Consider the following 27,005-nt stretch of genomic DNA (forward strand, 5'->3'; position numbering starts at 1 on the left):
TCTCTTTTTTAAAGTAGATACTTTGGATATACCTGATGATCGCGTGATCAGCGATCTCCATTTCGGGTGGCGTCAATATATCCGTATCTCGTGGAGAGTTATTTATTTTCTTTTTAATATTACTGATGAATCTAAAAAGATAAGCGACAATTCTTTGAATTTTACGAAAAGAAGAAGATTTAGCGAATAGATTTTCAAAGGTGTCGTTGAGTTCGTGATTTGTTGCTATGTTTGAGACAACTAACTTCCTTAATTCAGGAAGATCATCCTGAAAATGAGGAATTTGATGAAGAGAAAAATCGATGGGATTGTCTCTAATAAAGCTAGGTCCGCATAACCAGTCTTCGGTGGTCTGGGGATTATCAAAGACATTTATCCCTCTGGAAGCGGGGTCAGCGATGTTTTCGTGACTTCTGACGAAATGGAAATCACAAGGAAAAGTTTCCAACAAGGAATTGACCTTTTGAATTCTGTTTTGTACAAAAATGTTCCAAATGTGTTTTTTAGAAAGTATCAAAGACAAGGCAATTGTAGAGTCAGCAAAGAGATGAGATGAAGATATACTCAAATTTTTCTTGAAGATGTGAAAAAGTCTATGAGCCAGAGTGACTCCCAACACTATTCCACAAAGTTCCAATTTGGGGATGGTGAGTTTATTTTTTAGCGGAGAAATTTTGTTTTTAGAAGCGATAAGCCGCGACGATACAGAAAAGTCTGAGTATGTCGCTTTGAGATACACACAAGTGCTGTATATTTTTTCCGATGCGTCGGTGAAAATAATTAATTGAACATCAACAACTTTCTTTTGTAAAAGTAAGCATCGAGGTACCTTGACCTCTTCTATAGTTTTGAATGTCGATAAGAGGTTTTGCCAATTTTTCATAATGATGGGTGAGTCAATGGGTTGATCCCAGTCCAATTTCTGGGACCATATTTCCTGTATCAAGAGCTTAGCGTTCACAAGGACAGGGGATAACCATCCTAGCGGGTCATACAAAGTAGCAATGTAGGAGAGAATAGTACGTTTAGTAACAACATTAGCCAATTTGAAGATAGGAGTTTTAAACGAAAAGTGGTCGCGTTCTGAATCCCAGAATATGCCTAAGACTTTATCAGATCCCGTGAAGTTAAGACTGACTTCAGAGACGGGATTTAAATTGTGTTGAGACAGAAATTCTGAAGAACTGCAGTTCCACTTGTGGAGGAGGAAACCATGGGTTTCTAGCAAAGAAGTTAATTGTTCGAAAAGACAACTTAATTCATGAAGACTGTCAGCACCGCTGATCAGGTCATCCATATAGATAGATTCTTGCAGAACACTAGTAGCAAGTTCGTGGGTATGTTTGTTGTTGTCAGCGATGTGCTTGATAACTCTTTGAGCGATAAATGGGCTACTTGGGAGCCCGAAGGGTAATCTTTGAAATTGATAGCACCGTAAAGGCTGCTGAATATTGTCCCTAAAGAGAAAATTTAACAGAAATGTTTCAGTGGGACAAATGGCGATTTGTAGGAACATAGCCTTGATGTCGCCTACTAGTGCGAATTTAAACTGACGAAACTTAGCGAGAATGTCAAAAAGTTCATGTTGGACGACATAACCTTTGTCTATGACGTCACTGAGGGAGATTCCCGTAGACGATTTATTGTTTGGATCGAAAACTATACGAGTGGAAGTAGTAGAGTTGGATTTGAAAACGGGAAAGTGAGGGAGAAAGTAATTAGGTTTACCTGAGTCATTTAGCATTTTTAACGGCACTTGAATTATTTGTCCGTTATTGAGATATTCCGATATAATGTCCTGATATTTTTCCAATAAATCAGGGTTGAGTTGAAAACGTTTCTCGAGACTGAGAAAACGTCTTTTTGCCGAGAGAAACGAATTTCCCATGTCTATATCTTCGATAGGGAGTTTGAGATTGAGTGTGGACTCATATCGTCCATTGGGGAGAACATTAACATGTTTTACAAAATTAATTTCAGCGGGGTGATCATTAATGAGATCGGTGTTCTGAGGAGCGGCTTCTTCCAGCTCCCAGAATTTTTGTAAATGATCGGATAGTTCCTCGTTGGACACTACCGGCTCATTTACGGCGGAAGGAGTGTTATGAGAACAACAAGTAACGAGAGAGTTTGAATAAAATTCCAAAGCCTTTTTAGTATTTTTCGACTTAATAGCAAAGTCTGGAACTGACCCTGATATCGTGTACCCGAGTAGAGTGCGTTGAAGAACGGGAAGACCTTTTCCCAAACGAATTATTTCAGGTTGAATGATATCGTTATACAGGTCTGCACCGAGCAGGATACCAATTGGGGATGTTACATGGAACATCGGATCACCTAATGGTATCTCTGAGGGTATGTTTAGTTTGCTCGCCGAAATAGAAATTTGAGGAAGCGGATTTGTTATCTTTGGGAGTACAGAGCACGAGATGTCAAAAGGAACGTCGTTAGCGACAGCGAAAATTGTTGTATCTACAATAGATTGAGACGAGGATGAGGTGGAGTTAATTCCATTGATCCGTAATTTTCCATCTCTAGTGGTGAGTGACAGTTCCTTTACGAGGTCAGCACTAATAAATGAAACCTGTGAGGCCGAGTCTAAAAGTGCCTTTGCGAAGACCCTCTTGCCGCTAGGAGCGACAAGATAGACCTGGAGTGTGCTTAATAACACCAAATGATTATCAAGCGAGGCTGCAGATAGAGCCATTGAATGTGGAGTCGAATTTTGAAGATTAACTTCCGTTTCAGGAGCTCTAACATGTGAGGGCCCCTGTTGTGAATTACCCTGTGTATGGGAGTTATTTGAGATAGCGGTTTTATTATGATTATTTGAGTTGTGTTGGCCAACAGCCGCGGAAGGGTTACTATGACCCGTTTTGTCGAAATGGAGCAACGTGTGATGACGAGATTTACAAACTATGCAAGAGAATTTGGATTTACACTGATCGAGCATGTGAGACCCAAGACAATTAATACAAAATTTATTTTGTTTGACAAAACTAAAACGTTCTTTAGAATTCAACTGCTTGAACTGAGGACAAGAGTAGATCGAGTGAGAGTCGTTGCAATAGGAACATTTCTTAGGACCTAAGCGAGGCGAAAGGTTACTGGTAGAAGTGTCTGAGGCTAGGTGTAAAGAGTGTCTGGAAGTAGTAGTCGATTTTGGTTTTGATTGAGATTGAATATTCTCAAGATGAACAACGCGTGTCTCGATTTCCCCTAGAAAATGGACAAAATCAGGGGTAGCTTGGCTACCACCGGATTGGAACTCAAGAGCCCTAATGGTAGGTGCGTCGAGTTTCTGAGTAGCGATATGTATGAGAAGTAAATGCAAGAGATCTGAAGGGGGCCTATTCAAGTTCAATAGGGCCTTGAAATTATTTGACATGACCGTATGAAAATTTCTTAATTGTGAGTGATTTGCGTTTCCAGAAATAGGAGGCGCATCAAGAATTTGAGAGATGAGAGTTTTGATAAGCGATTTAGAGTTGGCGTACCTTTGTGTCAGGTTATCCCGGGCTATTTTGTAATTGTCACCTGTGAGTGGGATATGCTCGAGAAGCGTCAAAGGCTCGGAAGTTAGAAAACTTTTGAGGTAAATGAGTTTTTCCAGATCACTTAATGTAGTATCAGATCCTATTATTGTATCAAAGGTCTCAATGAATGAATTGTATTCAGTAACTAAGCCACTAAATGGTTTTAACTGAATACGAGGGAGGTTTACTGTTCGTTGCCTAGCCATAGACTGTGAGGTTAGAGAAGAATTAGGGTCAAATTGGAGGGAGGGGGTAGCAGTCACATTAGAACTTTCAATGACCTCTAACCTTTCTTCCAATAGAGAAATTGTATCCAAATATTTATCAAAAACCACAGAGGAATCAGTAGAGGGGGTAGGTTCCTCGGGGATCGTCTCCAGCACATTTTGAGCATCGCGGAAAAGTCCGTAAGAATGTTTGAGTTGTGAAATTATTTCACGAATTTTATATTTGTTTAGAGAATTAAGAGTTGTGGGAACCGAATCAGCCAACTTGGTTATATCAAGTTTTGCGGTGAGCCTCTGTCGGTTATATTTTGATCGGTCAGCCATGTTGCGAGAATGTGAGATTAGATAGATTATTTGCAAATGTCTAAACCTATAAATCGATGCGAAAATGAGAGAATATGTACAATATATTATATATTACACGTTTAATAGTGTGAGATTGGCTTAATAGTATCACCCTGTATGAGCGCAGATTAGTATATGAAATGCAAAACTATAAAATTTCAAAATATATGCAATTTTCCAAAATGGGTATTTTTCAGCAAGTGTGAGACACCCTTAACAAGTATTTAAATTAATTAAATTGAAGGAAAAAACAATTATTTATTTTCTATAGTTTTCTAGAAGTGTAAAATGAGCTTAAGCGAAGCTAAATGTAGCAAAAACTTACAATTTATGCAAGAAAACAAAATTATTTTTAATAATTTTTGTAACCTGTGAACCAGGCTTAATCGGATTCAAAATTATAAATTTAATTTAAATCAAAAGGTTGAACAAACAATGTTAAAATTATAACACCCGTACTATCAGCCAAGAAATGAGTACACTTTTTGTATACTATAAACAGAAAAATATATTTACGAAAATAAAATAATGTAATATATGCAAATATTTTTTCATACAAACAAAACGACTCCTTTATTTGAACAAAGCAAGTAGTTTCTGAAATTGCACGTGTAGACCGGGCTTAACAACCTACCAGCTATTGTAGAGACGTGCTGGGTTAAATACTGAGAATTTGAGTGCAGAAAGAGAGGAATATTTTATTTTTGTGCCGGGGCGGCGTGGCTTGGAAATTTCCAAATGCAACAGAAAGACACTATAAATGAAAAACCGTTATTCTCAGAATAGAGATTATCAAAATATGCAAATACGAAGGACCTTGAGGATTTAATTAATAAATAATTAATATGATACGGCTCGATGGAACAGAAATGTTTAGGCAATACGTAAAGTATCCTTAACAATAGTAACCTATACTTATTGTACGGTTATAGAGTATATTCCCATAGGTAAGCTGGTTAAGAGTAGATAACGATTTTTCATATGTAATTTAAAGTATTATCTGCATAAATGGCACAAAGAATATTTGCTACGAGAGGTATATGGTTCAAAATGCATACAGTATCACGACTAATAAGTTATGTTCACATACATGTAGAGTACTTACAGTTTTATTCCTTGATGACGTGTCACATCAGAGCTCTGATTGAATTCCATAATCCATTTGGTTCATTTGTAAGGCACTCACTAATACGCTAAATAAATCATCGTCGATAATACTGAGCAGATTGAATTATCTGAGCGGTATAAAACGATAGCAAAAAAAGCCGGTAAAATGCGGCCTTTTTACGAATAGCGGGAGCGTCGATAGATTAGAGATGATTCTCGTTAGGAAGCTTTTGACGATCTGCCCCGGCGAGGGGTTCAAATGCGAGTCTCAACAATAACCTGGAGTTTCCAGAAAGGTTACATAAATACTACTTGAATTTTAAGTAATCAGTAGTACAGGGGCGTAACTAATTATTTTAGTGAGCCGTGTATAATATATTTATTGTACAGTCTGAATTGCTAATGTAAATGAGTCAGAGTAAATAAATTATTAGAAGAATTTTTTTACTTAGCAACAACATTTTTGTTTATTTTAATAGTATTTTGTATTTTGACAACGAAACCCCATTTGGGCTTCGAAACGTTAATAAATTCATTTTTTAGTAAAATTGTGGCTTATTTCCCATAGAAAATACTTAATTATGGTAGGGGAGCAAAGTATGCTAAATGTGCAGTCACTCGAGCGCTTTGGGGACCTATTGGGTTGTGAAGAGTAGGTCCTAAAACCAAAAAAAGTTAAGTAAAGTTTTCCATTTTAGTGGGGGCTTGCAATTTTTTAATTTAATTTTCCATTTCCAACAATCGTTTTTTCCGATTATAACGCCATCTATCCATAATTCGAAAAAATGTTTCGAATAAAAGTTACTTATTTTTACGTAAGGAAACCAAATCTGCAATAAAAAATGAGGGCTCCTATTTAAGATTTTAAAGTAACCCCCCACCCCACATCCATGGTGGTCGTGTTTGGTACCATTCGATAGATTTTTCAAAAATATTGAATAAGTGTATTTTACAGTTTTTCGATCTGATGTTCATTTCGCGAAATATCGCGGGATTCGTATTTAAAATATTAAATTTACCCCCACCCCTCTCCGTGGGAAGTCGTGTTTGGTATCATTCGATAGATTTAAAAAAATATTGGGCACATATTTTTTAGTTTTTCGATCTGTCATTCATTTCGCGAAGTATTCGCTTTTTTCTTGTGAAACTTTGGGTCTCACCCATTTCCTTACGCCCGGCTCAAATCGTCAGATTTTTGAAATATACACTCTTTTGCATGTACTTAACTTACCTTATCTTAATCTGACAATTTCGAGTTTTTTTAAGGATAGATTTTTTTTATCAGGCCCCCCTTAACGAACTCCTCTGTGTTAAGAGCCAATATATGGTAGAGGTACATTTGCAGGGTACCAGGTTTCTCCCATATGCTAATCTGACGCGCTCGAGTAACTGCAAAAATCCCCGCTTGGGCTCCCCTACCATTATAAATAACTTGCAAAATAAATGCAAAAACAGGACAACAAAACAGCAAAAAATCAAACAAACTGATAAAAATCAAACAAAGCAACAAGTAAACAAACCAGAAACGTCACAAATTGTACTTAAAATCTGAAAACGTCCCCAAACGTCTTTTTGTAAAGTTTTCAGAGCACTGAAAGAAGGCTCTGAGCAGAACTATACCTATCTCTTTCCGATGTATTAAGTCTAGAGCTTTCATGGAAATAGCATGTGTCGTTACTTAATAACAGACGGTACATAGCTGGTTTGTCTTTAGTTTTATGCGTATAAGACAATAAAGCTAGATAAAATTGTGTGATTTATCTTGCCAGGTATTAATGAAGCACGGGTAAATAACCATGGACTCAATTGTAAATCAGATGAACATAAGAAGACCACAGTGCGGTCAATATGACATTTGTAAAAAATTATTTAAAAAAATTATTTACCGTTTTCGTATATACACTAAGATTTAAACAATCTTCTGATCCTTCGATATTCCCAGTAAAATCATTTCTTTGGTAACTCGAATCTCCATCGACTGTAGCATTTCGAACCCCCTGCCATGGAACAGCAGGTTCTGGAGCCTTAAAAAAAATAAAAATTAACTATCTAAACTTACAGATGATAGTATGAAACGTTAAAGTAAGCAAAGAATTTAAAAAAACAGAAAGCAGTAAAAAAATAATAGCAACATAAAATATCATAGAGTAATATTACAAGAATAAAAAACCGCTAAACGGCGTAGAAATGAGTGAAATGAAATCGAGAAAAATTGCATTCAACTTCATACATTTAATTTATAAAAAAACTTTGAAAACTCTTGATACAATAATAAAAAACCGCTAAATGCCGTAAAAATGAGTGGCGCATACAATATTCCAGCTAAAAAAGATCTGATATGAATATTACGTGGCGCAAAAATGTATTTTCATTTTGATGCAAAATAAAATTTTAGTTTTATTTTGAAAGATTTTTCCATATTTGCTAAATTTGAAGTAAAACGAGCCACAAAAGAGTAACTTTGATACAATTTGAATTTTGAAACTCTTTTGTGGCGCGTTTACTTCAAATTTAGCAAATATTATGGAAAAATCGTTTAAAATAAAAATTTAATATAATTTTGCATCAAAATGAAAATAAATTTTCGCGCCACGTAATACTCATATCAGATCTTTTTTAGCTGGAATATTGTATGCGCCACTCATTTTTACGGCATTTAGCGGTTTTTTATTATTGTATCAGGAGTTCTTCTTTATAGTTTTTTTTATAAATTAAATGTAAGCTTTATAAATGGTCGCCTTTATCGCATTATCTCCCAAATGATCTAGTGTCCATCCAATGTAAACTAAATTTTTTTTCTACTCTAAATAGATGGGAAAAAATATTGGAATGGCCCGTTAGTGAACTCGGATTGCCCGTTGCCAGATCAAATTTAGCGTCGTAACCACTACAACTACATAAACCGTTTCAGAAATATTCGTTAATTTTTTTATATTTTTGTAGCTTAATAACTTCTAAACGATTTAACCGATGTTAATCACTAAACATGAGGTTGAAACGTATTGACAAGTAGTAGGTATCTGATGCATCTAAGGTCAATTATGATAACTGAAGCTATTACAGGAATTATTGAGCTTGAAAACCCGTTTTTCCCATAGGAAATAGATTTGATCATACTATATATATATATATATACATATATATATATATATATATATATATATATATATATATATATATATATAAGGAGAGGTTAACGCGAGTTAATAGATATCGGCATGGCTCGCAACAATGAAAATACAAAATATGCATAAGATGGAATGCAACCACAGACACGTGTTTCTGACTTATTAGTCGTCATCAGTATGGTATAGCCAAACAGGAGCAACGAAACCAATTTGTGGCTGTAATGTTAGAAGACCCTCAGGATTCGAGAGCAACAACTAACACATCCACGGAGGAAGCTACAGCTACCTGAGTACAGCAATGCCAAACGTTTAAAACGTTTTTAAAATCAAACAAGGAGAGGTTAACGCGAGTTAATAGATATCGGCATGGCTCGCAACAATGAAAATACAAAATATGCATAAGATGGAATGCAACCACAGACACGTGTTTCTGACTTATTAGTCGTCATCAGTATGGTATAGCCAAACAGGAGCAACGAAACCAATTTGTGGCTGTAATGTTAGAAGACCCTCAGGATTCGAGAGCAACAACTAACACATCCACGGAGGAAGCTACAGCTACCTGAGTACAGCAATGCCAAACGTTTAAAACGTTTTTAAAATCAAACAAGGAGAGGTTAACGCGAGTTAATAGATATCGGCATGGCTCGCAACAATGAAAATACAAAATATGCATAAGATGGAATGCAACCACAGACACGTGTTTCTGACTTATTAGTCGTCATCAGTATGGTATAGCCAAACAGGAGCAACGAAACCAATTTGTGGCTGTAATGTTAGAAGACCCTCAGGATTCGAGAGCAACAACTAACACATCCACGGAGGAAGCTACAGCTACCTGAGTACAGCAATGCCAAACGTTTAAAACGTTTTTAAAATCAAACAAGGAGAGGTTAACGCGAGTTAATAGATATCGGCATGGCTCGCAACAATGAAAATACAAAATATGCATAAGATGGAATGCAACCACAGACACGTGTTTCTGACTTATTAGTCGTCATCAGTATGGTATAGCCAAACAGGAGCAACGAAACCAATTTGTGGCTGTAATGTTAGAAGACCCTCAGGATTCGAGAGCAACAACTAACACATCCACGGAGGAAGCTACAGCTACCTGAGTACAGCAATGCCAAACGTTTAAAACGTTTTTAAAATCAAACAAGGAGAGGTTAACGCGAGTTAATAGATATCGGCATGGCTCGCAACAATGAAAATACAAAATATGCATAAGATGGAATGCAACCACAGACACGTGTTTCTGACTTATTAGTCGTCATCAGTATGGTATAGCCAAACAGGAGCAACGAAACCAATTTGTGGCTGTAATGTTAGAAGACCCTCAGGATTCGAGAGCAACAACTAACACATCCACGGAGGAAGCTACAGCTACCTGAGTACAGCAATGCCAAACGTTTAAAACGTTTTTAAAATCAAACAAGGAGAGGTTAACGCGAGTTAATAGATATCGGCATGGCTCGCAACAATGAAAATACAAAATATGCATAAGATGGAATGCAACCACAGACACGTGTTTCTGACTTATTAGTCGTCATCAGTATGGTATAGCCAAACAGGAGCAACGAAACCAATTTGTGGCTGTAATGTTAGAAGACCCTCAGGATTCGAGAGCAACAACTAACACATCCACGGAGGAAGCTACAGCTACCTGAGTACAGCAATGCCAAACGTTTAAAACGTTTTTAAAATCAAACAAGGAGAGGTTAACGCGAGTTAATAGATATCGGCATGGCTCGCAACAATGAAAATACAAAATATGCATAAGATGGAATGCAACCACAGACACGTGTTTCTGACTTATTAGTCGTCATCAGTATGGTATAGCCAAACAGGAGCAACGAAACCAATTTGTGGCTGTAATGTTAGAAGACCCTCAGGATTCGAGAGCAACAACTAACACATCCACGGAGGAAGCTACAGCTATCTGAGTACAGCAATGCCAAACGTTTAAAACGTTTTTAAAATCAAACAAGGAGAGGTTAACGCGAGTTAATAGATATCGGCATGGCTCGCAACAATGAAAATACAAAATATGCATAAGATGGAATGCAACCACAGACACGTGTTTCTGACTTATTAGTCGTCATCAGTATGGTATAGCCAAACAGGAGCAACGAAACCAATTTGTGGCTGTAATGTTAGAAGACCCTCAGGATTCGAGAGCAACAACTAACACATCCACGGAGGAAGCTACAGCTACCTGAGTACAGCAATGCCAAACGTTTAAAACGTTTTTAAAATCAAACAAGGAGAGGTTAACGCGAGTTAATAGATATCGGCATGGCTCGCAACAATGAAAATACAAAATATGCATAAGATGGAATGCAACCACAGACACGTGTTTCTGACTTATTAGTCGTCATCAGTATGGTATAGCCAAACAGGAGCAACGAAACCAATTTGTGGCTGTAATGTTAGAAGACCCTCAGGATTCGAGAGCAACAACTAACACATCCACGGAGGAAGCTACAGCTACCTGAGTACAGCAATGCCAAACGTTTAAAACGTTTTTAAAATCAAACAAGGAGAGGTTAACGCGAGTTAATAGATATCGGCATGGCTCGCAACAATGAAAATACAAAATATGCATAAGATGGAATGCAACCACAGACACGTGTTTCTGACTTATTAGTCGTCATCAGTATGGTATAGCCAAACAGGAGCAACGAAACCAATTTGTGGCTGTAATGTTAGAAGACCCTCAGGATTCGAGAGCAACAACTAACACATCCACGGAGGAAGCTACAGCTACCTGAGTACAGCTATAATACGGCTATACCATACTGATGACGACTAATAAGTCAGAAACACGTGTCTGTGGTTGCATTCCATCTTATGCATATTTTGTATTTTCATTGTTGCGAGCCATGCCGATATCTATTAACTCGCGTTAACCTCTCCTTGTTTGATTTTAAAAACGTTTTAAACGTTTGGCATTGCTGTACTCAGGTAGCTGTAGCTTCCTCCGTGGATGTGTTAGTTGTTGCTCTCGAATCCTGAGGGTCTTCTAACATTACAGCCACAAATTGGTTTCGTTGCTCCTGTTTGGCTATACCATACTGATGACGACTAATAAGTCAGAAACACGTGTCTGTGGTTGCATTCCATCTTATGCATATTTTGTATTTTCATTGTTGCGAGCCATGCCGATATCTATTAACTCGCGTTAACCTCTCCTTGTTTGATTTTAAAAACGTTTTAAACGTTTGGCATTGCTGTACTCAGGTAGCTGTAGCTTCCTCCGTGGATGTGTTAGTTGTTGCTCTCGAATCCTGAGGGTCTTCTAACATTACAGCCACAAATTGGTTTCGTTGCTCCTGTTTGGTTATACCATACTGATGACGACTAATAAGTCAGAAACATGTGTCTGTGGTTGCATTCCATCTTATGCATATTTTGTATTTTCATTGTTGCGAGCCATGCCGATATCTATTAACTCGCGTTAACCTCTCCTTGTTTGATTTTAAAAACGTTTTAAACGTTTGGCATTGCTGTACTCAGGTAGCTGTAGCTTCCTCCGTGGATGTGTTAGTTGTTGCTCTCGAATCCTGAGGGTCTTCTAACATTACAGCCACAAATTGGTTTCGTTGCTCCTGTTTGGCTATACCATACTGATGACGACTAATAAGTCAGAAACACGTGTCTGTGGTTGCATTCCATCTTATGCATATTTTGTATTTTCATTGTTGCGAGCCATGCCGATATCTATTAACTCGCGTTAACCTCTCCTTGTTTGATTTTAAAAACGTTTTAAACGTTTGGCATTGCTGTACTCAGGTAGCTGTAGCTTCCTCCGTGGATGTGTTAGTTGTTGCTCTCGAATCCTGAGGGTCTTCTAACATTACAGCCACAAATTGGTTTCGTTGCTCCTGTTTGGCTATACCATACTGATGACGACTAATAAGTCAGAAACACGTGTCTGTGGTTGCATTCCATCTTATGCATATTTTGTATTTTCATTGTTGCGAGCCATGCCGATATCTATTAACTCGCGTTAACCTCTCCTTGTTTGATTTTAAAAACGTTTTAAACGTTTGGCATTGCTGTACTCAGGTAGCTGTAGCTTCCTCCGTGGATGTGTTAGTTGTTGCTCTCGAATCCTGAGGGTCTTCTAACATTACAGCCACAAATTGGTTTCGTTGCTCCTGTTTGGCTATACCATACTGATGACGACTAATAAGTCAGAAACACGTGTCTGTGGTTGCATTCCATCTTATGCATATTTTGTATTTTCATTGTTGCGAGCCATGCCGATATCTATTAACTCGCGTTAACCTCTCCTTGTTTGATTTTAAAAACGTTTTAAACGTTTGGCATTGCTGTACTCAGGTAGCTGTAGCTTCCTCCGTGGATGTGTTAGTTGTTGCTCTCGAATCCTGAGGGTCTTCTAACATTACAGCCACAAATTGGTTTCGTTGCTCCTGTTTGGCTATACCATACTGATGACGACTAATAAGTCAGAAACACGTGTCTGTGGTTGCATTCCATCTTATGCATATTTTGTATTTTCATTGTTGCGAGCCATGCCGATATCTATTAACTCGCGTTAACCTCTCCTTGTTTGATTTTAAAAACGTTTTAAACGTTTGGCATTGCTGTACTCAGGTAGCTGTAGCTTCCTCCGTGGATGTGTTAGTTGTTGCTCTCGAATCCTGAGGGTCTTCTAACATTACAGCCACAAATTGGTTTCGTTGCTCCTGTTTGGCTATACCATACTGATGACGACTAATAAGTCAGAAACACGTGTCTGTGGTTGCATTCCATCTTATGCATATTTTGTATATATATATATATATATATATATATATATATATATATATATATATATATATATATATATATATATATAGAGCGGTGAAATAAGTGTACTCTTTTAACTAAGTTTCAAGCTTTCGAAAATGTTTATTTTCATCATCAGGAATAACTGAAATAAAGTGCTACTGTTAGTACAGCATCCTCGAAAACATATAGTACAAGGTGTAAAGGTTTAAAAACTTACGTTATTGAGATTTGCTTTCCGTGGATGTTATACTCACAGGTGACAAATTCACGCACCACTCATTGATTGAGTCAAATATTAAAAAATACATGGTGTAAAAGACCAAATTGACAAATTATTTTCTACACTAACACATAAGAAAAAGACAATTAAAAAGATTTACATGCCACGTGTGCCGGCAAGTGTGAAATGTGAGGTTAGAAGTCAATGTCATTCCTGGACATACGCAAATGACACCACTTCTTCTTTTTTCTTTGTCTTATGTAGTACTAATACTTTAAGAATACACATCCAAAAATTTACCAGAGTTTTGTTTGAAGTTAAAAACCAAAATTATAAATAATTTACATTTCAATGTACTGAAAGCTGGAAACTTTACAATGAATCAGTTGATAAGACATCATTGAAATGAGGATAGTTGTCCAAACATAATAGATATGAGTAAATAGAGCTTAATTGATTTATGTCACTCCTTTTGTTCATTGCATTAGAATTCTGCGAAATGAAAGCCATCTCTAAGAACAGTCTTTTAGTATAGTTGGATTCAGAAGCTAAAACTCTGACCGATTCGTAATTCATTTTGTGATGTTCTTTATTAACATGTTCGGCAAGAGCAGATCTTTCAGGATATAATCTGCTATCACTGCGGTGACTAACTAAACGACTACCTAAATTACGTGCGGTTTGTCCAACATATACCAAATTACAGTTGTTACAGGGAATCTGGTAGACAACGTTAGAACAATCCCTAATGTCACTCTTGTCCTTAACCTTTGAAAATATAGATCTTGAAGTTAAAGATGTTTTAAAGGCTATTTTCAAGTTAGGGATGTCTTTAAACAGTCTAGCCAGTCTGGGTGTTATGCCTTTAACGTATTTTAAAGAAGTGTATAAACAATTGGCATTTTGTTCTCCGCTTGTAACAGTAATTTGCAACTCATTATTATGGCGTATTATGTCAGGGGTCAAACTGAATAATATCTTGGTGACTAGGTGTCTTGGATAAGAGTTGTCGATAAAAAGGTTAGACAGGATTCTCAGGTTCTTCTGATGGCAAGAAGGATCACTGATAGCTATGATTCTAGCCTTCATTTGCTTAATTAAATTGATTTTTATTGAGTGTCGATGATATGACCAATAGTTAAGAAAACGTCCAGAACTATGAGGTTTTCTATGCCAGTCAATTCTCAGGGAGTTGTTATGGGTTCTAATGAACCGGGTATCAAGAAAGGGGACTGAGCATAGATCATCCTCATGTTCAATTGTGAACTGTAATAGAGGGTCATAACTATTGAATACTTGCAAAATTTCAGCTGATCTATTGCTAGGAATAGCGAGGATTAAGTCATCCACATACTTTTTAACAAAAGGAATATAGAAGGACAATTCTGGGATCACCATATCCAGTAAATGATCCATCACATAACAGGCCAGAATGGGAGAGATAGTACCTCCCATAGGAGTCCCTTGTGTTTGTCTAAACACAGTATTATTAAATGTGAAGTAGGTGTTGTTAAAAAGAAAGGAAATGAGTTTTTTGAAAGATTCCAAGCTAATATTGCAATGAGAACTAATAAAATTCCAATTGTTTTCAACAGCTATTAAGGCTGCATCTAGATGTACATTAGTGAACAAAGAGACTACATCCAGACTGATAATAACATAGCCTTCAGGTAACTGATAGTTGTTAAAGCTGTTAAAGACATCAAAAGAACTTTTTACGTCATATTCATTAGAGACATATGCATTGGTCAAAATCTCAGTCAAAAAAGATGCTAATAAATTAGTAGGTGAACCAATGCATGCAACAATGGGACGTACCGAAAGCTGTGGTTTATGAATCTTAGGTAAAGCGTAAAATTTGGGTATGACACCCTTATACCCTGTTAATTTTTTCTTTGTATCATCATCTATTTGTCCCGAACTGCATAATTCCTTGATGAGGTTATTACATTTAGTTTGAACAGTATTAGTTGGATCTCTGTTCAATCTCTCATATATATTATCAGAATTTAGTAATTCGAGACAAGAGTGACATTAGGGATTGTTCTAACGTTGTCTACCAGATTCCCTGTAACAACTGTAATTTGGTATATGTTGGACAAACCGCACGTAATTTAGGTAGTCGTTTAGTTAGTCACCGCAGTGATAGCAGATTATATCCTGAAAGATCTGCTCTTGCCGAACATGTTAATAAAGAACATCACAAAATGAATTACGAATCGGTCAGAGTTTTAGCTTCTGAATCCAACTATACTAAAAGACTGTTCTTAGAGATGGCTTTCATTTCGCAGAATTCTAATGCAATGAACAAAAGGAGTGACATAAATCAATTAAGCTCTATTTACTCATATCTATTATGTTTGGACAACTATCCTCATTTCAATGATGTCTTATCAACTGATTCATTGTAAAGTTTCCAGCTTTCAGTACATTGAAATGTAAATTATTTATAATTTTGGTTTTTTAACTTCAAACAAAACTCTGGTAAATTTTTGGATGTGTATTCTTAAAGTATTAGTACTACATAAGACAAAGAAAAAAGAAGAAGTGGTGTCATTTGCGTATGTCCAGGAATGACATTGACTTCTAACCTCACATTTCACACTTGCCGGCACACGTGGCATGTAAATCTTTTTAATTGTCTTTTTCTTATGTGTTAGTGTAGAAAATAATTTGTCAATTTGGTCTTTTACACCATGTATTTTTTAAAATTTGACTCAATCAATGAGTGGTGCGTGAATTTGTCACCTGTGAGTATAACATCCACGGAAAGCAAATCTCAATAACGTAAGTTTTTAAACCTTTACACCTTGTACTATATGTTTTCGAGGATGCTGTACTAACAGTAGCACTTTATTTCAGTTATTCCTGATGATGAAAATAAACATTTTCGAAAGCTTGAAACTTAGTTAAAAGAGTACACTTATTTCACCGCTGCATATCCCAATAACCTCAGAATTCCGTTTTCTACGTTGTCAGCAAAGACTTCTTTTCCTTTTCTTTTTAAGGCATGGGATTCTATCAGAACATCGCATATCGCTATGGTGACCTCGCTGTACGGGCACTCAAGGATTGGTCAAAGACTAAACAAAAATTGGCAAGAGAATACAACAAAAGATGTTTTTTATTAAGATGTAGATCATCAAACATTTCACCTACACACATCATACACTCCACTTCATCCATCACAAAATTATTACAAAGACAGGACATCCAGTCGAACAAGGATGCTTTACAATTTACCAGGTTAGAAAACAGAATTTTGAATTTAGAAATTTCTAATTGCATTAAAGTCATTCACAATTTAGAGTCTAATTTATCTAAACTCAAAAGAGACATCATTGACTTTACTTCTGAATTCATTTTTAACAACTTTTCTAGTAAACAACAAGTTTTATATAACAAAACTTTTCATAAAACCAAATTAGTAAATACTAACAAATATAATAGATTATTTAATCAAGAACTGAACTTGAAACTAAAGACAAAACCGGGTTGGATTAAGAACCTTTCCAATGTAACTTTACCCGATGATATTTCTAGATTTTTGGCTTTGGGTCCAAAGTTCAGTATAGAACCTATTGTAGGGAAAGATATCCCTATCAGGGATATGTTGGCTGACGTTGAAACAATTATGCACTCTGTCACGGATGCACAACTGAGGGACGTACTAGTAGCTAAATCTACGTACATCATTACTGATTATGTACATAAAAATAACAGTAAGAGTGGCTTTAACTTCTACAGAGCTATGTTACTTAAAACTCGTAAGTTTCTTAGTGAAAACACTAACATTATTGTCATGCCTTCTGACAAATGTAATGTAACTGTAGTTCTGGAGAAGCAGAGATACTTAGATTTATGTCTCGAATTGCTAAATTCTGATAATATATATGAGAGATTGAACAGAGATCCAACTAATACTGTTCAAACTAAATGTAATAACCTCATCAAGGAATTATGCAGTTCGGGACAAATAGATGATGATACAAAGAAAAAATTAACAGGGTATAAGGGTGTCATACCCAAATTTTACGCTTTACCTAAGATTCATAAACCACAGCTTTCGGTACGTCCCATTGTTGCATGCATTGGTTCACCTACTAATTTATTAGCATCTTTTTTGACTGAGATTTTGACCAATGCATATGTCTCTAATGAATATGACGTAAAAAGTTCTTTTGATGTCTTTAACAGCTTTAACAACTATCAGTTACCTGAAGGCTATGTTATTATCAGTCTGGATGTAGTCTCTTTGTTCACTAATGTACATCTAGATGCAGCCTTAATAGCTGTTGAAAACAATTGGAATTTTATTAGTTCTCATTGCAATATTAGCTTGGAATCTTTCAAAAAACTCATTTCCTTTCTTTTTAACAACACCTACTTCACATTTAATAATACTGTGTTTAGACAAACACAAGGGACTCCTATGGGAGGTACTATCTCTCCCATTCTGGCCTGTTATGTGATGGATCATTTACTGGATATGGTGATCCCAGAATTGTCCTTCTATATTCCTTTTGTTAAAAAGTATGTGGATGACTTAATCCTCGCTATTCCTAGCAATAGATCAGCTGAAATTTTGCAAGTATTCAATAGTTATGACCCTCTATTACAGTTCACAATTGAACATGAGGATGATCTATGCTCAGTCCCCTTTCTTGATACCCGGTTCATTAGAACCCATAACAACTCCCTGAGAATTGACTGGCATAGAAAACCTCATAGTTCTGGACGTTTTCTTAACTATTGGTCATATCATCGACACTCAATAAAAATCAATTTAATTAAGCAAATGAAGGCTAGAATCATAGCTATCAGTGATCCTTCTTGCCATCAGAAGAACCTGAGAATCCTGTCTAACCTTTTTATCGACAACTCTTATCCAAGACACCTAGTCACCAAGATATTATTCAGTTTGACCCCTGACATAATACGCCATAATAATGAGTTGCAAATTACTGTTACAAGCGGAGAACAAAATGCCAATTGTTTATACACTTCTTTAAAATACGTTAAAGGCATAACACCCAGACTGGCTAGACTGTTTAAAGACATCCCTAACTTGAAAATAGCCTTTAAAACATCTTTAACTTCAAGATCTATATTTTCAAAGGTTAAGGACAAGAGTGACATTAGGGATTGTTCTAACGTTGTCTACCAGATTCCCTGTAACAACTGTAATTTGGTATATGTTGGACAAACCGCACGTAATTTAGGTAGTCGTTTAGTTAGTCACCGCAGTGATAGCAGATTATATCCTGAAAGATCTGCTCTTGCCGAACATGTTAATAAAGAACATCACAAAATGAATTACGAATCGGTCAGAGTTTTAGCTTCTGAATCCAACTATACTAAAAGACTGTTCTTAGAGATGGCTTTCATTTCGCAGAATTCTAATGCAATGAACAAAAGGAGTGACATAAATCAATTAAGCTCTATTTACTCATATCTATTATGTTTGGACAACTATCCTCATTTCAATGATGTCTTATCAACTGATTCATTGTAAAGTTTCCAGCTTTCAGTACATTGAAATGTAAATTATTTATAATTTTGGTTTTTAACTTCAAACAAAACTCTGGTAAATTTTTGGATGTGTATTCTTAAAGTATTAGTACTACATAAGACAAAGAAAAAAGAAGAAGTGGTGTCATTTGCGTATGTCCAGGAATGACATTGACTTCTAACCTCACATTTCACACTTGCCGGCACACGTGGCATGTAAATCTTTTTAATTGTCTTTTTCTTATGTGTTAGTGTAGAAAATAATTTGTCAATTTGGTCTTTTACACCATGTATTTTTTAATATTTGACTCAATCAATGAGTGGTGCGTGAATTTGTCACCTGTGAGTATAACATCCACGGAAAGCAAATCTCAATAACGTAAGTTTTTAAACCTTTACACCTTGTACTATATGTTTTCGAGGATGCTGTACTAACAGTAGCACTTTATTTCAGTTATTCCTGATGATGAAAATAAACATTTTCGAAAGCTTGAAACTTAGTTAAAAGAGTACACTTATTTCACCGCTGCATATCCCAATAACCTCAGAATTCCGTTTTCTACGTTGTCAGCAAAGACTTCTTTTCCTTATATATATATATATATATATATATATATATATATATATATATATATATATATATTACTCCCAGCGTATGAAGTGAGCCACATATCAAAAGAAACTGCGGTTGAAGTGAGGTCCTGTACAAAGTGAGGTCCAGTATACGGACCTCACTTAGTCAATCAATGTAAGACTTTTTCGTAGACATGTACTGATAGCAAACACTGTTCTTTTACAAAAAAAGTGGGACCTCACTTTGTATGGTCCACATCAATTTTTAGTTCAGAGATTTTCCGCATAGAGGCGCTGACTTTGGCGTATATTTTCTAACCATGTATATTCTATGCCCTGTTGAATAACTTACGATATACATAGTGAGGACCATACAACTGGCAACATCTGTTCAACCAATCTTTAAAACAGTGGATCGTCAATCGTCGCATAAATTCAAACAGTACAAAAATGTTTAATACTTTAATCCTTTTTGAGAGCGTAGGCGCAAAATTTCGGTCGAGTTCTTTTTAAACGCATTTATTTTTTTTCGAATCCTGAGATAACTAATAGGTATTTTTAAAAAATTTAAACGGAAAATAGAAGACTACATTATTCCCGAGGGCAGAAAGTCCCTTATAATGAACAAAAAGTTTGTTTTGTAATATATATTTAAAATTAAAAATCATACTATTTTTTTCACCCCTGTTACTTATTAAAATAAATATTATAGAAGTTCTCAAGGACTTTCGACCATGGATAATACAGTAATATTTCTTTCTGCGTTTAAATTTTTTAAAAATACTTAAGGTTTTCTCCGTATTCGAAAAAAATGAACGCATTAAAAAATAATTCGAGCGAAATTTTTGCGCATATGCTCGCAGAAAGGCTTAAAATACTATAAATTTTTGTAATCAGTATTTCAATAGTTATTTATGATATAAGTGTTAAAAGTACACGTTTAAGGCACGCATGTGAAAGTTTGCAGAATGAGCGACAGCGAGTTCTGCAATTCACATGAGTGCCTTAAAAATGCACTTTTTAACACGCATATCATGCAATATTTTTTCTACAAACGTAATTACAGGACAATATCTACAAAAACTTTTACTTGAACTTGACTGACATTCCATTTTTATATTTTTTTGATATTACATCAAAATTGCCTATACGATCAATACGAATTGCAGTGCCATAAAAATTTTAAATCACTAGTGCCTTAAAGCAGAGCCGGATAAAGGGGCGGGCGAGCCGGGCGACCGCCCGGGGCGCCAGAATTTGGTGGCGCCAAATTTTGAGAGACGCTGATATATAAATATAATATTTACCCCCCTCCGTGGCTCAGTGGTAAGAGCGCCTGCCTTTGGATCGACAAAATCCGAAAGGTTGTAGGTTCGAATCTCACCAGGGTCGGAAATTTTTCATTTATTATAAATTAATAAATGAATATAGTTTCTGTCCTCGTGGGATCGGTTCTCACCGGAGGGACCGCAGACGTTCGGATACAATTAGCGTCTCTTTGCAAAGACAATGACGTCGACATTGCAAAGTAACAAGCCACTTACTCAACACACACACTACTTACACATGACACTAGGTACCTAACTGTTCAAAATTACCGTACCTACCATGCCAATGGCCATTAGTTGTCGAGGCATTAGCTAAACAAAAAAAAAATATAATATTTTTTACATTCACTATTTTTTTGGACTTTATAGATTATCTTTGGGCTAAGATTACTCTTAAGACAATTAATATTAAATAATTGTAACAATAAGAAAACTATTTCTAGCTCACAAAAATTCTCTAATAAAAATAATGCAACCTAAAAATTGTTATGGCTTTTAAAGGTCATTTGTCAGGTAATACCTATCACTTTTATGGTATTACAATGTTATACATACATACTTAAAATACACGAAGATCAGATTTACGAAGTATCAACAAATTTATGAATAGTCAGTGATATTATTATACTGCTGCTTGTCATTATAGCCTCAATGGTTAAATAGTTTTGTCTTCCTGTTCTGTAACACATCGACATTCTCGTCCCGGACGTCGAAGAGTAAGGTCACTGCTAGCACACCCCACTCTTACCGACGAACAGCGAGAAGCCTGAGAGCACCAAGTGCTGAAGAAGCGGCGCACGGTTAGCCCTAAGCTATTAGTTTGGAACCAGTGTGAAAAACCAACGACGCTTGGCCGTGTAAACCAAAAAGGTAGACGGATTACTGGGTTTCAGAGGAATACTCTGGCCCTGGGCTCGAGCGAGTTCGCTCGCCCCGAACTCTACCTAGTGTTCACATACGGTTGCAAGAACAAGTGCGAGAAAGGGGGCCAAACTAACTGCGAAAAAGGCTTTCAACGAGGGACCCACCAGCAGCAGGGTAAACTGCACCCATCAGGTAATTATAGTCACTGTCTTACGCCGGAAAAGCACGGAGGGGTGGACAAGCCACCTTTATCCCTGGGGTTTACCCCCCAGAACACCTTGAGGCTGAGGTGCCCTCCGATCGCTCGACTTGCATCCTCACCCATTTGTAATGCCTTCTTCTCTAAGGTCAGTCAGCTCCACCCGGTCGCTTCGTCCTCGGACGACGACCTCGACAAGCGTTGCCACCACCACCACCACCACTACAGCCACCACTACTGCCAACCAGTTCTCTTCCTTACATCAGGAAGGCACTGTACCCCCACCCAGAGGTTACAACCGGCTCACGGCGGAGCTAGACCTCGAGACGCTTAGCGCGGAGATGGAAATCGTCCGCAACAAGTATCGCGAGGCCTACCTTCGCATCGAGCAGGACGACGCCTCCAACCCCCTTTTGCAGCGATATGCTAATGATTTTCCGCCTCTAAGAACACCAGCACAGGCTGGTCCTCAGCGACAGAGCGCTCGGAATATTCACGGTGCCATACCAAAAGTCCCAACTCAACCTTCAAAACAAGCACCCAAACAATCGAAACAACAATCTTCTCAACAGCAACCCTCTTCTCAACCACAAGCAACCATCAGCACTGAAAACAATCCTGAACCGAACGATTTCGTCTTCCAAAGAAGACAAATAAGACAAATGTCTTACGCCAATGCCGCAGCCAATCCACGCCCCAAAACCCAAGCCAAAAATCAAAACGTCATCAACGCCATAAACGATCCCACACTGTCCGAGTATCTAATCAAAGATCTTCCAAAAGATCTTTGTAACAAACGTACCTTCTTTCGGCAAATAAATGCCACCACTCTTTTGTCCAATAAAATTCATTCTTGTAAAGTTCTCTCACATGGAATCGCACATCTTCGACTTTTTAATCCTATAAATGCAGGGGATATCGAGAAAGCTATCCACACAGCAACTGGCCAAACCATGGTTACGGTCCATAGCCGTAGCAGAAATGCAAACACTTCCGCTAAAGAGCCCACCTATCTCCTCTGCATTACCGGAATCGACGTAGATTACTCCGAGCAGGAGGTCACCGACTTGCTCACAGAACAGCAATTCCCGGTCGAAAGACTGTGGAGAGTCAAAGCCTATAAAACAGGCAAAGACTCTAAAGTGATCAAGGTGGTGACCAAATCCTTGGAGAGATTTACGTCAGCACTGAGCCGAGGCATAACTCTAGATGGCGAAATCTACAATGCCGAACTTCCTCATGGCTCCGACCCTACAATCCCCACTCCAAAATATTGCAGCAAATGTTGCATCAACGGACATTCCATCGACGAATGCCCTCAAAAAGCATTCGTCTGCCCCCACTGCGGCGGTAACCACAAGTCCAGCGCCTGCACCAAACAGCAGGAACCCAAATGCCCGAATTGCGGCGGTGACCACCCCGCATACTCCAACAAGTGTCCACAAAGACACACCATCCCCTCCGCCCAACACGAAATACAGCCACTTACGATCGAAAGATCATTCCCCCCTTTCGAACTCCCTACAGAAACAAAGAACATCTTGTCTATTCAGACTGCTCTGTTGCTCAACTTGTTGCCTGAACTTCGCGAGCATATCGCTGCAATCACGGCTAATCTGATTAGCCAAGTCTACGACCACTCCACAGTGGTCCACGGGTACGGGAGCAATGTCACGGTGACATTCCGCCCCAATCACTAAACACCCTCCCTTTATGGATTTCACCCTAGGCACAGTCAACTGTCAGGGTCTCTCCAAAAAAAGACCCCTCATCAAGAATATCCTGTCGAAGCATAACATCCAGATCCTCGCACTCACAGATACTCTGTCGAAAAACGATCCACACTTCGCAGGATATTCGATCATCCATCGAAGCCGTTGTCAGGTTTCACGTGGGAATGGTATTCTCGTGAAACACGGAATACCGCACAACACACACACATTCCCACAAAATTTTCGTCCACCTGATGTGGACTTCCTGGCAATTGACGTGCACATCCCCAATAACGAAACCCTCACGATAGTCTCTTACTACAAACACCCGGATCAACCACTCAACAGGCATTTGCTAGAGTACTTTTCGAGGCTCGGCAAGGCTGTGTTGATGGGCGATCTAAATTGTAGACACACACAGTTTGGTGATCATCGTCAAAACCCAGAAGGCATCCGCCTCACGGATTATCTACTAGACCTTCCTATTTCAAGAATCACCAACACTGAATTCACGTTTTTGAACGCCAATGGGGCTTCTATTGTCGACCACATCCTAGTTACTAGTAACATTCTGGATCGGTTCGGGGATAGATGCCACATAGGCGATTCGATTACGTCAGACCACTTACCTCTTCTTGTCGACACCGACATACTCATTCCAAAACAACCAAACCCTCCAAGATCTATAAGAGACTATCGTCACGCTAACTGGACTGAATTCCAAAACTTCATCACACAAAATCTCCCAATGTTAGGCGAACTCGATACTAACGATAGTATCGACACAAGTGCAACCGATATCGAGAACCTCATCACTGAGGCGATCACGCACGCAATTCCACTCAAACAAATAACTTATACATCACCGGCACTCCCACAATACATCATTGCCAAAATTCAACAAAAACGACGTCTTCTACGTCAATACAAGGCCAACAGAAACCCACTAATCGAAACAGAGTACAACCGGATCTGTGCCAGGATAAAGAGGGAGATATCTGTCCTAACGGCTCGCCGATGGGAAGATGCTACCTCAAAACTGGACTACAGAGACGGAGGTAAATTCTGGCAAAAATTCAAAGTCCTAACAAAACAAAAATTATCTCAACCATCTCATCTGTTGGTCAACAATCACATAGTCAATTCCCCAGAAGGGAAAGCCGAAGCATTCAGAAATTCGCTTCAAAACAATTTTCAAACGCCAGATAACCCGAACTTTGATCGCATATTTAAATTCAACACAGAATACATAGTAAATGTTACTCTCAACCACTACATTCCAGTCTATGATCCTATCATGGACCCCCTCACCGACAGGGAAACGGAGAGCTTTTGCCAAATCGGCAAAAACAGCGCTCCCGGACCTGATGGCATCAACCGAAGGTGCCTCAAAAAACTTCCAGAGAGTATCATTCCTCTTCTAACTAAAATATTCAATGCATGTCTCAAAAACAGCCACTTTCCTACTCCTTGGAAAGTGGCCAACACCATCATGCTTTTGAAAAAAGGCAAACCCCCAACCGACGTGGAATCCTATAGACCAATCTCACTAATCAATACTCTGGGTAAAGTTCTTGAGCTAATCCTAAAAGAAAGGCTCAATAACTTTCTCGAAAACCACAATATCATACCAAAATTTCAATATGGATTCCAGTCAGGTAAATCTACTAAACATGCATTAATAGATTTCACTACCAAAGTTACTCAAACCATCAACGATGGTTCAATCGCCATAGCCACATTTCTGGATGTGCAGAAGGCTTTCGACCAGGTCTGGCACGACGGGCTTGTTCGGAAACTTCTGGACATCGGGCTACCATTGCAATTTACCAAAATTGTACACTCCTACCTCCACAACCGTACTGTCAGAGTTGAAATAGGCGATCAAAAGTCCACCCCCTTCACTCCACAAGCTGGAGTTCCCCAGGGTTCAGTCCTAGCACCGCTGTTGTACATTATCTACAACAGCGACATCACTAACCAAAATATCCCAGGTACTCGGCTGTTTCTCTATGCGGACGACACGACTCTGCTCTCAACTACCTCTCGATACAACCCAAGACTCCTCTTCAGAAGAGCCCAGGCTCTGTTGGACGGCGTCGGCGAATGGTGTTGTAAGTGGAGAGTCACGCTGAATGCGAACAAAACAACAACAATTGTGTTTCGCGCCCCTTCTGTGTCAAATAGAATCATTTGTAATGATGACGACCAACATCCTCTGAGTCTGTTGGGAGAAAGGCTTGTTGTTAGCCCGACTGTGAACTATTTGGGAGTACTGTTTACCAGGACTCTCAATTGGGACGCAGATCTAAAGGCAACTTTAGATAGGGTAAGGAACAGGGCCAGACTTCTTAACGCTCTCTCGGGAAAAATTGGCAAGACACACAAGAAGACTCTCATTCACACTTACAAGACCTTTATTCGACCCGTCATGGAGTACAAATCATGTATCTACTCTCTTTGCTCAAGACAAAAACAAGAGAGGTTGTTGAGGACAGAGCGGAGAATCTTGCGTAGATGTAACTATGAGCACTGGCGATATCCCTCAAACGAAATCCATAACATCTCGAACACCCCCAAAATCACCGAGAGAATAAACTCTCTGAACAGGAACTTCACAATCAAAGTAATCAACGGCCCCCCTTCCGACACACAAGAATCTCTCAAATGTTCCTGTTCATCTTCCGGCCACGTACTCCACCGAAAGCCCAAACGCAAAAAGATTCATGTACCGTCCGCTCTAATGCAAACATGCATTGACGAACTCCCGGTGGAGTACGAAAACATCCTTGAGGCTACCCCGTTAGCCTACCGTACCCACCTCTAACATTTCCTCTTCCCTACCCCGAACAGGGAGAAGTTGGTTTTTTGCGGTTTCCCAACTTCATTGCACAATTATACCTGTTCGACCCAAGAAAATAGCCGCAACTATTTTCTCCACTCGAACGCTCACTGTCCACGCTGCGCTCAAAGCCACCTCCTGACCGCCGACGAGGGACGCAGGTTCGCCTGTCGTTGTACAATGGTTTCTAGGGAGACTGGTCGAGAGCAAAGCACGGACAGTACACGTAAATGTCTATGGAACCAACAACAACCCACCAAACTTTCTTCTCTGTTGTCTTCTTAGCCTTCTGGACACCATCGTCCGGCATAACCAAGGATCCAAGAACACCAGGACACGGCGCTTGCCCCAGTGTGTTTTTCGGACTGTTTGCTTTTGCTGCCAACACTAAACATTCACCACAAACCCTGAAGAGGACAAAATCCTAAACAGGGACACACATTGTTCGCATTTCTTCTAAGCATTTTTCTAGACAAGCAAATCAAACAATGAGATGATGATGATGATGTTCTGTAAACTTTGCTTTATCAACATTGTCGTGTGTCCGTGGGTGTGTAATTTGAAATAAAAAAAAAACAAACCAGGTATATCTATATGAATTAGAATTGACAAG

The 27,005-nt window shown here is 38.2% G+C and overlaps 1 protein-coding gene across 1 annotated transcript in view; it reads right to left on the reverse strand.

The window, feature by feature from the left end:
• Positions 1-27,005, reverse strand: part of LOC126890479 (juvenile hormone esterase-like) — a 149,140-nt gene that overhangs the window by 46,317 nt on the left and 75,818 nt on the right. The window contains exon 2 of the mRNA XM_050659463.1: positions 7,102-7,239. Within this exon, the coding sequence (XP_050515420.1) occupies positions 7,102-7,239 (138 nt within the window). The remainder of the gene's footprint in view (positions 1-7,101; positions 7,240-27,005) is intronic.

The sequence above is a fragment of the Diabrotica virgifera genome, chromosome 8 (assembly GCF_917563875.1).
Source record: "Diabrotica virgifera virgifera chromosome 8, PGI_DIABVI_V3a".
NCBI lineage: Eukaryota > Metazoa > Arthropoda > Insecta > Coleoptera > Chrysomelidae > Diabrotica > Diabrotica virgifera.